This window comes from Pteropus vampyrus, unplaced genomic scaffold (assembly GCF_000151845.1).
Source record: "Pteropus vampyrus isolate Shadow unplaced genomic scaffold, Pvam_2.0 Scaffold115, whole genome shotgun sequence".
Lineage (NCBI taxonomy): Eukaryota > Metazoa > Chordata > Mammalia > Chiroptera > Pteropodidae > Pteropus > Pteropus vampyrus.
Window position 1 is genome coordinate 5,503,615 of NW_011888896.1, and position 12,265 is coordinate 5,515,879.

General features: G+C 40.4%; 1 protein-coding gene across 3 annotated transcripts in view; it reads left to right on the top strand.

Moving 5' to 3' along the window:
• WLS (wntless Wnt ligand secretion mediator) overlaps positions 1-12,265 on the top strand; it is a 94,700-nt gene that overhangs the window by 78,405 nt on the left and 4,030 nt on the right. The window contains exons 11-12 of one of the 3 annotated variants that reach the window (XM_011365724.2): positions 6,114-6,267; positions 10,093-10,156. In XM_011365724.2, the coding sequence (XP_011364026.1) occupies positions 6,114-6,267; positions 10,093-10,156 (218 nt within the window). Of the gene's footprint in view, positions 1-6,113; positions 6,268-7,115; positions 9,579-10,092; positions 10,157-12,265 lie in introns of those variants that run through there. The other 2 variants (XM_023533919.1, XM_011365723.2) reach the window with 2 other exon arrangements.

The window sequence follows — 12,265 nt, forward strand, 5'->3', positions numbered from 1 at the left end:
TTGTTTTATTAACTTACTTAAGAGAATAAACTTTTCAAGCCCTGCAGCAGAACACCAACAAGCAAGTATTAATTTGACTTGATACTTATCTAGCATTAATATAAATCCTTTTACAGTCCATCAGTCATTCTTTGTAATAATTATATTGCCATTTAACATGAAATGAAATTTAAAAGTCCTCTTGATAGAATCATTCTTTTGCTGATAATTTCCCAAACTCAACACTTTGCTGTACTTGAAAATCTCAATAATGCTAATAATTTAAAAATATTGGTAACTTATTTTAGAAAGTAGAAAGTACTGTTTAAATCTAATGTATTATGTATCTGTCATTCATTTGAGCTTCACAAAAATCCTATGAATAAATAGGGTAGGAATTGTTATCCCAGTTTGCCACAGTATGAATTCTAATGGCCTTAGAGATATTTCCCATTTATATTGTTTACCAGCTGGGTGGGACTATGGACAGGTTCCTTAATAGTTCTAAGATTTAATTTTTTTTATCTGTAAAATGGATATAATAATACCACCCGCAGAAGGCAGCTGTAAGGATCACATGGAGTAATGCTTGAAAATGCTTTGCAGTGTGCCTGGCACATTGTGAGCTTGAATAGCTGTGCCCTTATGAGTAGCAAGAAGGGTGAGTGTTGTGCCAAAGCACGTACAATAAGTTAGGGATCAGAACTCAGTCTTTTTAACTTTTTTGCCAACTGCTCTGTCATCCCTGTATTTGGCCCAAGCCGAGAATATTAGTAGTGCAGATAGAGCCTTAGGACAAGACCTGCCCCATTCTGCTAGCAAGTTTTCTTCTAGTACTACAGAGGCTCCAAAGGTGTTTTGTACCATGAATGCTTTAGGCAACCTGGTGAAAGCTATGAGTCTCTTCTTTGCATGTTTTTAAATGAGTAGAATAAAACAATCTCGATTTCAAATGGAATCAGATAGGTTAGTAGATAGATAGATAGATGATATATGCTTATAATTTACACATTACAGATATATAACTTATTGATATGAAAACATGATCTCTCTATTGGTGACAAAATTATAGATAATACTAATGTTATAGGGATTTTTCTATATTCATAATTGAAAGAAACAGTAACTTTTGGTTAAAGACTGATGAAAATAAAGATACAGTTTTTTTCCTCATTCGAGGTCATAGACACCTTGAATTTTATCCAAAGACACCCAAGGGTGCCTCTAACCCAAGTTAGGAGCCACTAGAGTCCTGTTAGCTTTGCCCACGGGGCAGTGTTAATGTTGCTGCTAAAGGCTAAAGTGAATGTAGAAAAATATAAAACAAATATACATACATGTCTTCCCAAGTTCTGTTCATCACGTCTACTTTGACCTACAACAGTGATGTATTTGTATCAGACTGTTTGTTTACGAAAACTTGGACACTTCATTCTCCACTCCAAATGCAGTAAAAATATTTCAAATTCTGAATGAGTTTTTTATTCCACCAGCTGAGGCTTAAACAAGGGTGTCTGAGACCTGACTTATCCCTTGGCTGATTCCCTTGCGTGACCAAAATGCTTACCAGTCCTCCAGTATCTTGGTAATACTGTGACACTTAATACAGCCAGATCTGACACAGGCCAAGAAAGCAGGGTGCACTGCTTGGAGAAACAGAACCTCAAGTAAGTTGGGCTGAGGCATAAAAGGCAATACCAAAATATGTTCTCAAAAAGGGTACTGTGGTCCTAACACGTGTTCTGCCTCTTTAGAAAGCCGAAGTCATTCTCTACAGTCCATCCCACTCACTCTTGTCTCTGCAGTCTCTTCCACCTGAAGTCAAGAAGGGACATTTGGCCGATCTTTAAGGTGGTTATATGTTGTCCGAATTTAACCTCATACATGTTTAATGAGGGCACCTTTTTAAAGCAAAGGAGGTCAGTCTCTCAAGGACTGGAGTTTGTGGGGGGGGGTTTTTGAGAAAAAGAGATTAATATTCCATTGCCCCAGTATTTTCTAACACAGCTCCAGCCTGTGGCTGGCTTTTTATATCTGCTGCAATCGTCGGCCCAGAGTGGATTTCAACTCTAAGGGGGTAGCAATGAGGTCTTTTGGATTCCATTAGCTCCTCACATTCCTCCTGCTGGGTTATTTTTTTTTAAGGTTTATTTATAGATATCTAAGACATTTTCAGGCATAACTCTCAGTGTCCCAGGTACTGTATTAATATAGTCATCAGAGGATTTATTTTTTAATGTCATTTTGGAATGTCTCAGCAATGAGCTCACCTGAAAGAAAACCTATTGGGTAACTTTTTGAAATAGATCCCAGCCTTAGGTAAAAGGAATGTATTAAAACTCCCATTATACTCTCAGGCTTGCTGGGAGAGCTTGCATTTAAGCCCCATGAAATATAATGCGAGGGGATCTCGCCAGGATATTGAAGCTCTGAGGCCAGGAATGAAAGGCCGATGGGAAGCTGTGGAATGCAGTGACCTTGAGGCTTTGTAGCTGGATACTGAGGTGCAGTCTTTTAATGCCTGCCATTTTAATGGCCTCAGTCCTAGCAACCAAGAGATGGCACATCACACACAGTCTGGTATTTTAGCCCCTTTCCTCTAGAAAAGAAAGAGGCGTTCCATTTAGAGGTGACGAGCAGTAGGGAACAGAAGTGCAATGCAGGGGAGAAGGTCACCAACCTTCGCTAAGGGGACCCCCAGGTGTCTGACATTCAGGTCAAGCCACAAGCAGCAAACTCCCAGAGAGCCTGTCCCCAGCTCTTTTTTGTGTGCGTGTGATCACTTCATTCTGTTACTTACAGAGGAAATGTTTCCAGTAAGAGAGCCTGTGTCTGGGATTTGGAAATCTTGTTGTTAAGTGGAATGTTGGTTGTCAAGACTACTGGGTGTAAAGGGATTTGACCTTCGCTTGGCTCCAGGGGTGTAATTGGGTGGTTTCATACAAAAGTAAATTGTTCAAATGTTAAATCAGGAAAAACAGGAACTTTTAGAAATAAGACTTATACAGCGAGGAGATGATCTTTTTTCTTTTTGTTTTATTTTGGTTGGGGCTACCTGATTTTTCTCTCTGAAAGTTAAAACGGGGTGACTGTCACCTCTCTGCTTTGGTATTAATGAGATTTTGGATTTACAAGGCCTGCTCTGTTGAGGCTGCTTATTGTGGTGTGTATTGGTGGGAATGTGCTCAGAGCTCAGGATGGCTCAGGCATGAATAATTGAAAGAGGAGAGGGGAAAACACAATTGAGTCTTCAAACAGCAGAGCGACACTGTATATAGTTTATTTATGCAAATTCAACTCTGCCCTCAGCAGAAAATAACACATTTAGAGATTACAAATTAAGTGTATGGGTAATTCTCCAACTCCATTCTAAGCAACGAGCATGTGTCTCAAAGCAAACCTTAGAGGGGGACGTGAAAATGCTATTTCTTCCGTCTCGGCTCCTGTGTGCTCCTTAAAGTATAAGCATCTCATTTCAGTGGTTCTACTCTAAAACTGTATTTTGCATATATACAGTTTATTATTTACCACCCATTATTATGTCTAAGATATATAGTGCATATATATTACTATAAGATTTAAATAAAACATGTGTATATATACTGTATAATGTGCATTATGGTCAATTAAGTGAATTTTCAAGACATTCGACCTTACAGAATGGTTGCCTCAAATATTAACTTAAGTGACTCACCCTGTGTGAGATAATATTCCTACTCTTGTGTTGTATAAATAGGTAAGAACACCTTCTTTTGGAGTCAGAGCCATCACGACTTTCTGGCTGAGCAGTCTTGGGCAAGATGTTGTACCTCTGTGTGTCACAGTTTACCCACGTGTTGAGTGGAAATATTACCTACCTACCTCATAGAGTTATTAGACTAGTTCTAGACTAAATAATATCTTCCACGTAGAATTCTTAGTGTAGTACCTGATGAACCATTAGCATTGAATAAATGTTAACTGTTATTATCCTTGTTATAATTTTTAAAATCTTAGCTTTGCTAATATCTGTGTTAACTACTTATTTTAAATGATGATAAAGGAATACAATAGACAGCAAAACTTAAATGAAATAACAGTTATTACCCACTGACCTCTTTTAAGTGCAATTATTATGATTTGCTATGAACTGCAATAATTTTTCTTTACTTTTCAATCAGATATTTTCTAAGAGTGACTGTTTCTATTTCCCCTTTCTATCTCCATGTATCTACACTGGTTGTCTGTACATTCCTATTCTTTTGCCCAAATTCACTCACTGACATCGGTCTGTTGAGAGCCATTCAGGTGAGCATTTCCTTAGATCGGTAATGCCAATCCCAGCAGGAATCAATTTCAGCAAAATTGTCAATACTAGGTATTCCTAGCTTATATCACAGGAAGTAGGGTCTTTTACAGGCCCACCGTCTTAACAGAGCGGAGTAAGAACTGCGTTACTCCATCTTATACTTCACCCAGCATGGCCTCCCTCTTTAATCACATGTAAAAAAGTTCCCTTTGTAATGACAGCAGGTACATATGTTTCCAGGAACCATCTTAAGGCTTCCTCTCCCTTTCCATTAAATGCATTAAAAAGTCATCTTAAGTATATTCTAAGTATTGTGATTTTTATAAAGTTAGGATATTCTATACTTAAAAATAAGAAGAAAGACATTTGGAGACATTTCTAAGAAGTAAGTCCTAAGTAGCTTGAATGCTGGTGCATTGTTCTAAAATCAATAAAGGTTATGAATCTTTCTTTGCCAAAAAACATTCCTGAGCATGTCATATAAAGTGAATTATTTTCCAAAATAAATATGAGGTCATGGTGGTAGTTTGTTTATAAGTCACAAAAATGAAAACTTATGTATCACCAATGTTACACTAAAACTGGCAAGTTTATAATCAGTTGACTGGTTAATTGACACTCCAGGTCTTTCCAAAGGAAATACTTGTACTTGCAGCTATATTATGCCTGGGGCCCCAGTGGACCATGGATTATAAAGAGGGTACCGAATGAATATAGACACACTGCCTCGTAAACAGAAGGTGAAATCAACTTGTTTGTTAGTCATTAATATTTAGATATAGCTTGCTATCTTATGCTTTAGCTCCTAGAAGCAGAGGCTCCTAGGGATGGTTTATATAACCCAGCTTCATTAAGCTATCACAGGAACATTTGTCTAATACTTTCTTTTATCCCCATCTAGGATTTCCTGTAGCAAGCAGAACTGGTCAGAATCATTTCATTGATCTCAGACCTGGCACAAGTTATTAGTCACTTAGCTCAACAGTTCTATTGACAGTTCTTAGAGTAATCCATATGTTATCAGGCAGCCCTCAAAATAGTTGCCAAGTCATTAGCATAGACAAAAACAGCCCCAAAACATTCTTGCAGAATTGTAAAGCACACAAATCTTCATAATTACCTTTGTGAGTGACTTACATAGTGACATGATATAAATAGGATGTATTGAGTGTTCACTACTCAATAAATGCCAGGAAATTTCTAGACATATTTTTATTTAATTCTCCTCAGTAACCTGCAAGTTTATTTCAAACTTAAAGAAACTAAAGTTCAGAGTCTTAATCTTCTCTTATTTTGCACAGGAAGTAAGAGTGGAGCCTGTGTCTTTCTGCTTCCCCACACTGCCCCACTAAGGAAAACTCCTCACTCTAAGGATTCGTTTGTTTATTTAATCAACCTGTATTCACTGAGCCCCTGCAGTGCATCAGGCACTGAAGATAGGGCTGTAAACAAACCAGAGCTGGTTTCTGCCTGCAGGGAGTTTACAACTAGCTGGGAAGACAAATAACAGAGGAGGAATTATACTTATGGATAAGTGTCAAGACTCAAACACCATTTCTTTAAATTAGGGATAACCATATACTGCTATTTCAGAAAGAGACATTCCCCAGGTGGTTCTGATGCGCAGCCAAGGTGAGGAGCACCAGACTCTGTGCCTGACATACATAGTAAGCCCTTAATTTGTCCATACTAGTGTGATTCAGATTAAAAAATGGAGTCTCACATAGCCCTTCACTTTTCTCATATTTAGAAGAGCTTTGATTTTTGTGTCGGTTGGTTCCTATGTTGGTGTTGTGTTTCTTCTTGGCTCCAATTTAGTGTCGCTGTTTTTTTTCTTCCCCCATAGGTGACTGAAGGCCATTGGAAGTGGGGTGGTGTCACAGTCCAAGTGAACAGCGCCTTTTTCACAGGCATCTATGGGATGTGGAACCTGTATGTCTTTGCTTTGATGTTCTTGTATGCTCCATCCCATAAGAACTATGGGGATGACCAGTCCAATGGTGAGTTCCATTCTCTTTACTACAGCTTTATTTTGGATAAGTAGGCTTCTCTCTCTACAAGACTTAAATATCAAAGGCTCTGGGTTTCCCAGTCAAGCCTTTCCTCCAAGTGTGAATGATCACCCTAGGGATTCTGGAGCCATAAGACAAAAAGCCAGCACGAGGCAGATAATTCTTTAAGTCCTCGTTTTTTCTAAATCTGTAAAATACATTGGGAATATTACATTCTAGTCTAAAGCATGTCCCAGTTTTAGTATAGAAATGGAATTTGCTTTCCTCAAATTTTTTTGTGCAAAATTGACTGTTAGAAAGTATGCCGCATGTATTCTCCTAGTTTGAGAAGCATGGTCCTAAGATACCAGGTGGAGTGGGACTGAGCCTTAAGAGTTGAAGATGGAGCCAGCTTCATTTTTTTCCCGTTCATTTTTTCTGCAAGGCTGTTGACACGTGTCCAAACCAATAGATATTCTCCTGTCCTCGTAGCCTTCTTCTCCTCAAGGGCTGGTATGTGTTGTCTCAAATGTTGATGCTGCAAAGAGCCTTAGAGAACTTAGCCGGTCTGGTCATTTTATATATGAGGAGACTGAGGTCTAAAGAAGGGAAGAGCTGGCCTGGGGATTCTCTTATCAGCCATGGCAGAAAGAAATGAAGATAACTACCTAAGCAAGTGCTGTTGACTTGGGATAGGTGGCCTGGTAAACATCTGATCTGATAGCTCCTTTTTCTTTGCATACTTAGTTCTACACTATTTGGCTCCACCCTTATTCTTTCTTCTCTTTTTCACATCTGCTTTACCCTAGCCACATACTTGCTGTTCCCCAAATAGAAAATGCTTTTTCTCATTTCAGAGCCAGTGCCCTTCACTCTGCCTCAGAGCAGAAACCAGGCCCTTAAGACCAGCTGTCCGTCGTGGCACCAAGGGTTGGCCTTGCTCAGAGGGAGTGCTCTGCGAGCTTGTGCCGAATGAATGGATCTATATCCTGTCTCCGTCTGGGCCTGATAAAACTTTACGCATCTTTTGGGCCCATTCAGAATGCTTCCTCCTTGAAACCTTTTCCTGATCACCCGAGTTGGAGTTCAGCAAATTACATTCAATAGAGTATTATTGCCATGGGATATTGATAGGTTTTAGTAGTCAAGTAAGTTTGAGAATCATTGGATTTTTATCTCACATTAGTGAAGTTTTTACCGTAAGACATCAGTGCCTTTAGTACATTAATGTGTATTGTCTTTTAAAATGGCCAGGGGTAACAGTATTTCCCCAAATTTTAAAAACATTTGGCCCTGGAACCCTTTTTCCAGCCAGTGTATCATTTGCAACGAGTCTTCTAAGGATCATGCCTGAAGGGAACATGATTACACTTTTCACATAGTACTCACTATGTGGATGTGGATGACCTTGCCTGTCCCTTTTCTCTCCTGCTGGAACAGTAACTCCTTAAGAGCAAGGACTGGTATTTTAAGGATGCTTTGAAAATGTTGAGTGAATTAATGCTTTAGAAATAAGAGTTCTAGATTAGCTTTTATATATCACAGATAAGCCAGTGATCTTGAGAGAGAAGTAAAAGAAGATGGGTGATAACATGAGATATAGAGCAGGGAGGAGGGCATCTGTGCCAAGGTCACCAATAGAGGAATGTTCTCAATGTCACCGTCTTTCTCCAGTACTACACATTCCACTTCTGTGCAAGAGCATCCTAGTCATCAGGCCTCTTTTCCTTCCTACTCTTTGCTTTTTGTCACACTCACTGTCTGGTCCATCTTTGGCCATGGGTCTTGGGCAAGAGAGAAGACTTTTGGCTTAGCTGCCCAGCTGCCCAACGCTTGGTTTGATTGACTTCCTATATAGAAAGCTTGTGAACTAAGGAGTCTTCACTTTCCACTACTAGTACTCAGGGTTTTACTATGCACATGGAAAATGGAAGCATGTAGCCTCTCTGACAGTGGACCTCCATAACACCAGCAGGAATGGATTCTGGGCTTATGAAGAAGAATCTCAAATGCATTTCATGATCATACTGTTGGACTTTGACAGGAACCACATGGACCTGTCTTTGACTTGAGGGTATTAAGCAGGAATCCAAAAGGTGGAGCTCCTGCCTTTCAGGGAATTACCACATTAAGCAATGGCTGGACTTCCTGGGATGGATGTTGGAATGATCATTTTAATGGGTAATAGTTATTGAATACTGACCTGTGCTATGGCACCTCATGTACATAAACTATTTTGGTTGTTTTTGCTATGTGACTACTGGTAAACTGCTTAATTTCTCTGGGTACCACTTCTTCCATCTATAAGTGATCTCTTAAAGTCTTTTGGAACCATGGAATTCTTTCTTCCTGTTAGCAGGAAGGGGCAGAAGAGCACCTCCTGTCATACAGTGGAAGCCCAAAGGGTAATTCTGTCACAGGTAAGGAGTTTCAAGACACTAGTGAGAATTTGCCCAGCTCCAGCACTTTCAGACACGTAAGATGGCCAGAGCTGTGGCCAACCCTGCAGAGGCAAGATGACTGCCTGCCACCTATTGGGCCAGATGTTTGAGTTGCAGCCAGGTGTTAGGCAGCTTCCCTTAGGACTTTGCCTGCACAGCAGTCACCCTCCTAGGCTTGAAACCTTGCAATAGCACTTGATCAGCTCCCCATCAGTTTATTTTTTCATCAAAGACAACTAGAACTGCAATTCACAGAAAGTTCAGAAGATAGTTCTCAACAGGAGGTCATGTCCCCTGAATATTTTGCTAAGTAGTGTTTGGAAATGTTCATGGTTGTTTTAGAATGTCACTGTGACTGGGACGTGCCACTCGCGTTTAGTGGCCAGATTATGGGGACGCTAAATGTCCTGCGATGAGCAAAACAGCTCTTTGTAGTAAGAACTGTCCTGCCCCAAATGCCAATAGAGCCCCTGTTGAAAAACACTCTTCAAGCAGTTGAGTGGGCAGATTCTTTTGGGACCCTCTTCTGATCATAAACACAAAAGTCACACAATTTAGCAGTTCTATGATGGTGACATGATCAGCTGTGATTTCACAGCAGCCCATGAGCCCTTGTCAGCTGGCCGTGCCCTTGCTCTTACGTGGTGCTGTGACCTTGTGCATTTGGAAGGGGGCGCTTCCATGTTGGGTTCTCTGATCATTTTCCTTCTGTACTCTCTTTCACTTTCATGTCTTCATCGGCCGCCAGACCACACAACGTTTTCTAGGAATTATGGCACATTTGCCAAGATTTTGAAGCTCCTTGAAAAGAGCTAGTTTAGAATATTACGAGGAAACCTAGAAAAATAAACTCTGAAGGGGATACACTGTATTTTCAAATTCTCTGGGTCTCTGATGACATTTCTTCTTCTCTCCCAGGCTTTCAAGCCTTTTCCTTTTTTGTGGAAAGTTTTTATTTTTAAAATGGTTTGGACTCCTTCCCCTACTCCTTGCTTATAAGGTCCAGATCCAAAAATTCAGATCTCTTGCTATAAAGAATGAATCCCAGGTGTGTTGTGCTTCTTGCCTTCGCAGATGGATTCTGGAAGAAGAAAAAGCTCATTTCCAGGAACTTGGAACGCAGTTTCTGATACAGCAGAGGCCAAAGAGGATGAGGAAAGAGAAAGAACCATTGAGAAGTGTGGTTTCACTTGGGAGGTGGAGAGAGATGCTAAGAAGTGTCACGAGAGAGAGGGTAGGAAGGAAATGGAAGCAGAGAGCATAGACTTTTTGTGTCTCCCTTTTGGTCAAGGAATGAACAAAGAGAAACAAAGCAAATGGCAGATTCAAAGAGAGGGTCGGCTTCCAAAGAGCATTTTTTCTCATGTTTTTCTGTTTCTCTTTTATTGTGTAGGTCGGAAAGTGACCCTTAGAAGTGAACCACTGAGCAGCTCAGTACCTAGCTCTGTGCTAGGCTGGTAAGATGGAGTGATGTGAAGTCCGAAGGAGTGACAGAGACATAGTCCTTGCTCTCAGGATGCCAATTTCCTGGTCTGGGAGACAATACTTATTTGGCTGCCTTCTGAAACGGGGGATATGACGAGATAGCTCCAACCTGGACTATTTTCATGTTTTCAGTAGCTGATTCGTGCAATAGGGATGTGGAGCTCTGGCTTCCTTCTTGTTGGTTGATTTACCATAGCTGCAGTGGTGGTATAAGCACGTTCACATCAATCATTTTATATACACATAGATATATGTACACATAAATTTATGTGTATATATATTCATATGTATATACACACATATATATAGGTCTATATGTAATCATTTTATGTCTATGTATGTGTACACGCATATACAAATATACATATAATTTTGTTTTATTTAGCAAAGATATTTTAGACCTCTTTCTCTCAAGGACCATTCACATTTTCTACTCTGCTCTTGTTGCCTTTTCATTGAAGTTCTTCTTTTTACCTGTTTCCATAACCAGGCTGAAGCAAACTGCAGCAGACAGATGTTAACTCTTAGTTTAGAGTGAAGGGGTACGACATCGATGCCTTATACACACGACAGACTGTCCCAACCCCCTCAGTCACTAATTCACGTGGGAAAAAAAGGTTGGAGCTGGTTATGAAGTCAGACGATTCTCGATAATAGCTTTCATTTTTCTGTTCTTTCTACTGTAGAATTCTGGTCAGAAGGTTTTGGGAAAAGAAACGGAATTCCTGACTGAATGTCTATGACACAGAGAACAGGAGACACTCTAATTGCCAAATGGTTCTTTTCTATTTCTATTCACATTATATGTCTCCTTTCTGACACACTCATTCTGCTGGAAGCCACAGTAGCAACCCCGGGTTCATATCTTGGTAGCTTAGCTACCATACTGTGTCAGTTTTACTTCCGAAGGCTTCTAAGGTCTCCTGCTGCTTGTCTCACAGGAAAGGTGGCTTTGGCTTTTGTTGCCTCAATACCTGTTTGGTTTGAGTCAGGAGGCTTTGACAGTGTTTGCCTTTTATTGAGGTCTTTCCCCTGGTTGCATGTCAGATGACTCACGCATGGCCAGACTGGCTTCTCCTTGATGTCTGTGAGCAATGGTGGAGTTAGTCTTATGACCGGGGCTGGACTCAGACTCTGAAGTGGATCTCGACAGCTTTTTCCCATTTCTTAATGAAGATGGGAAACGGATGGCAGGCCATCACCAGCCTGGCACCTCCTGCTCTACTATTTGTAGTCAGGCACTTTCTGCTACTGCCTTTCCCAGGGCTGCTGTCCTACTAGTGACCCAATCTTTTCTTGCTCAGGCAATAAAAATCATATTTTCTGAGTCTTAAAATTACTATGACACCGCTCTTACTTCAGTCACCTTCTTGAGAGGGCCTTCCTGCTTCCTAAGGTATTAGTTTGGTAGGGCCGCTATAACAAATAATGACAGAAAGGGAAGCTTAAACAACAGAAGTTTATTTTTTCACAATTCTAGAGGCTAGAGTTCCAGTCCAAGATCAAGGTGTCAGCAGGGTTGGTTTCTTCTAAGGCTTCTCTCTGTGGCTTATAGACCACCATCGTCTCCCTGTGTCTTCACATGGTCTTTTCTCATTGTGTCTTTATCCTAATCTCCTTTTCTTATAGACACTGGTCATATTGGATTAGGGCCCGTCCCAGTACCTCGTTTTAACTTAATTACCCATCTCCAAATATAATCACATTCCGCAGTATTGGGAATTAAGACTTCTACAAATTTTTTTTTTTTTTTTTTTTTGGTGGTGGGAGGGTATACAATTCACTCCACAACACTAAGATTTTACTCAAAACTTCTAGATTTATTGTGTCCGCCCTCCTCGCAGTTGCCTGGCATTGAGTATCTGTAGGTACTATGGAGGTGGGGTGGGAAATGGCTCATCTTAAGCCTGGTATAAACCACCTTAATAGTTGAAAGGGTTTGAGAGATGGCTGGACTCAAGATTTCTGAACCCTGTCCCACCAAGGCCACTTTGCCCTGTTCCCTGGAAGGGATCACCAAAGCCCAGTCATCTTGAGGCATACCTGTTTTCTAGCTGAGGGTTTGGCCCTAAACCCCAGTG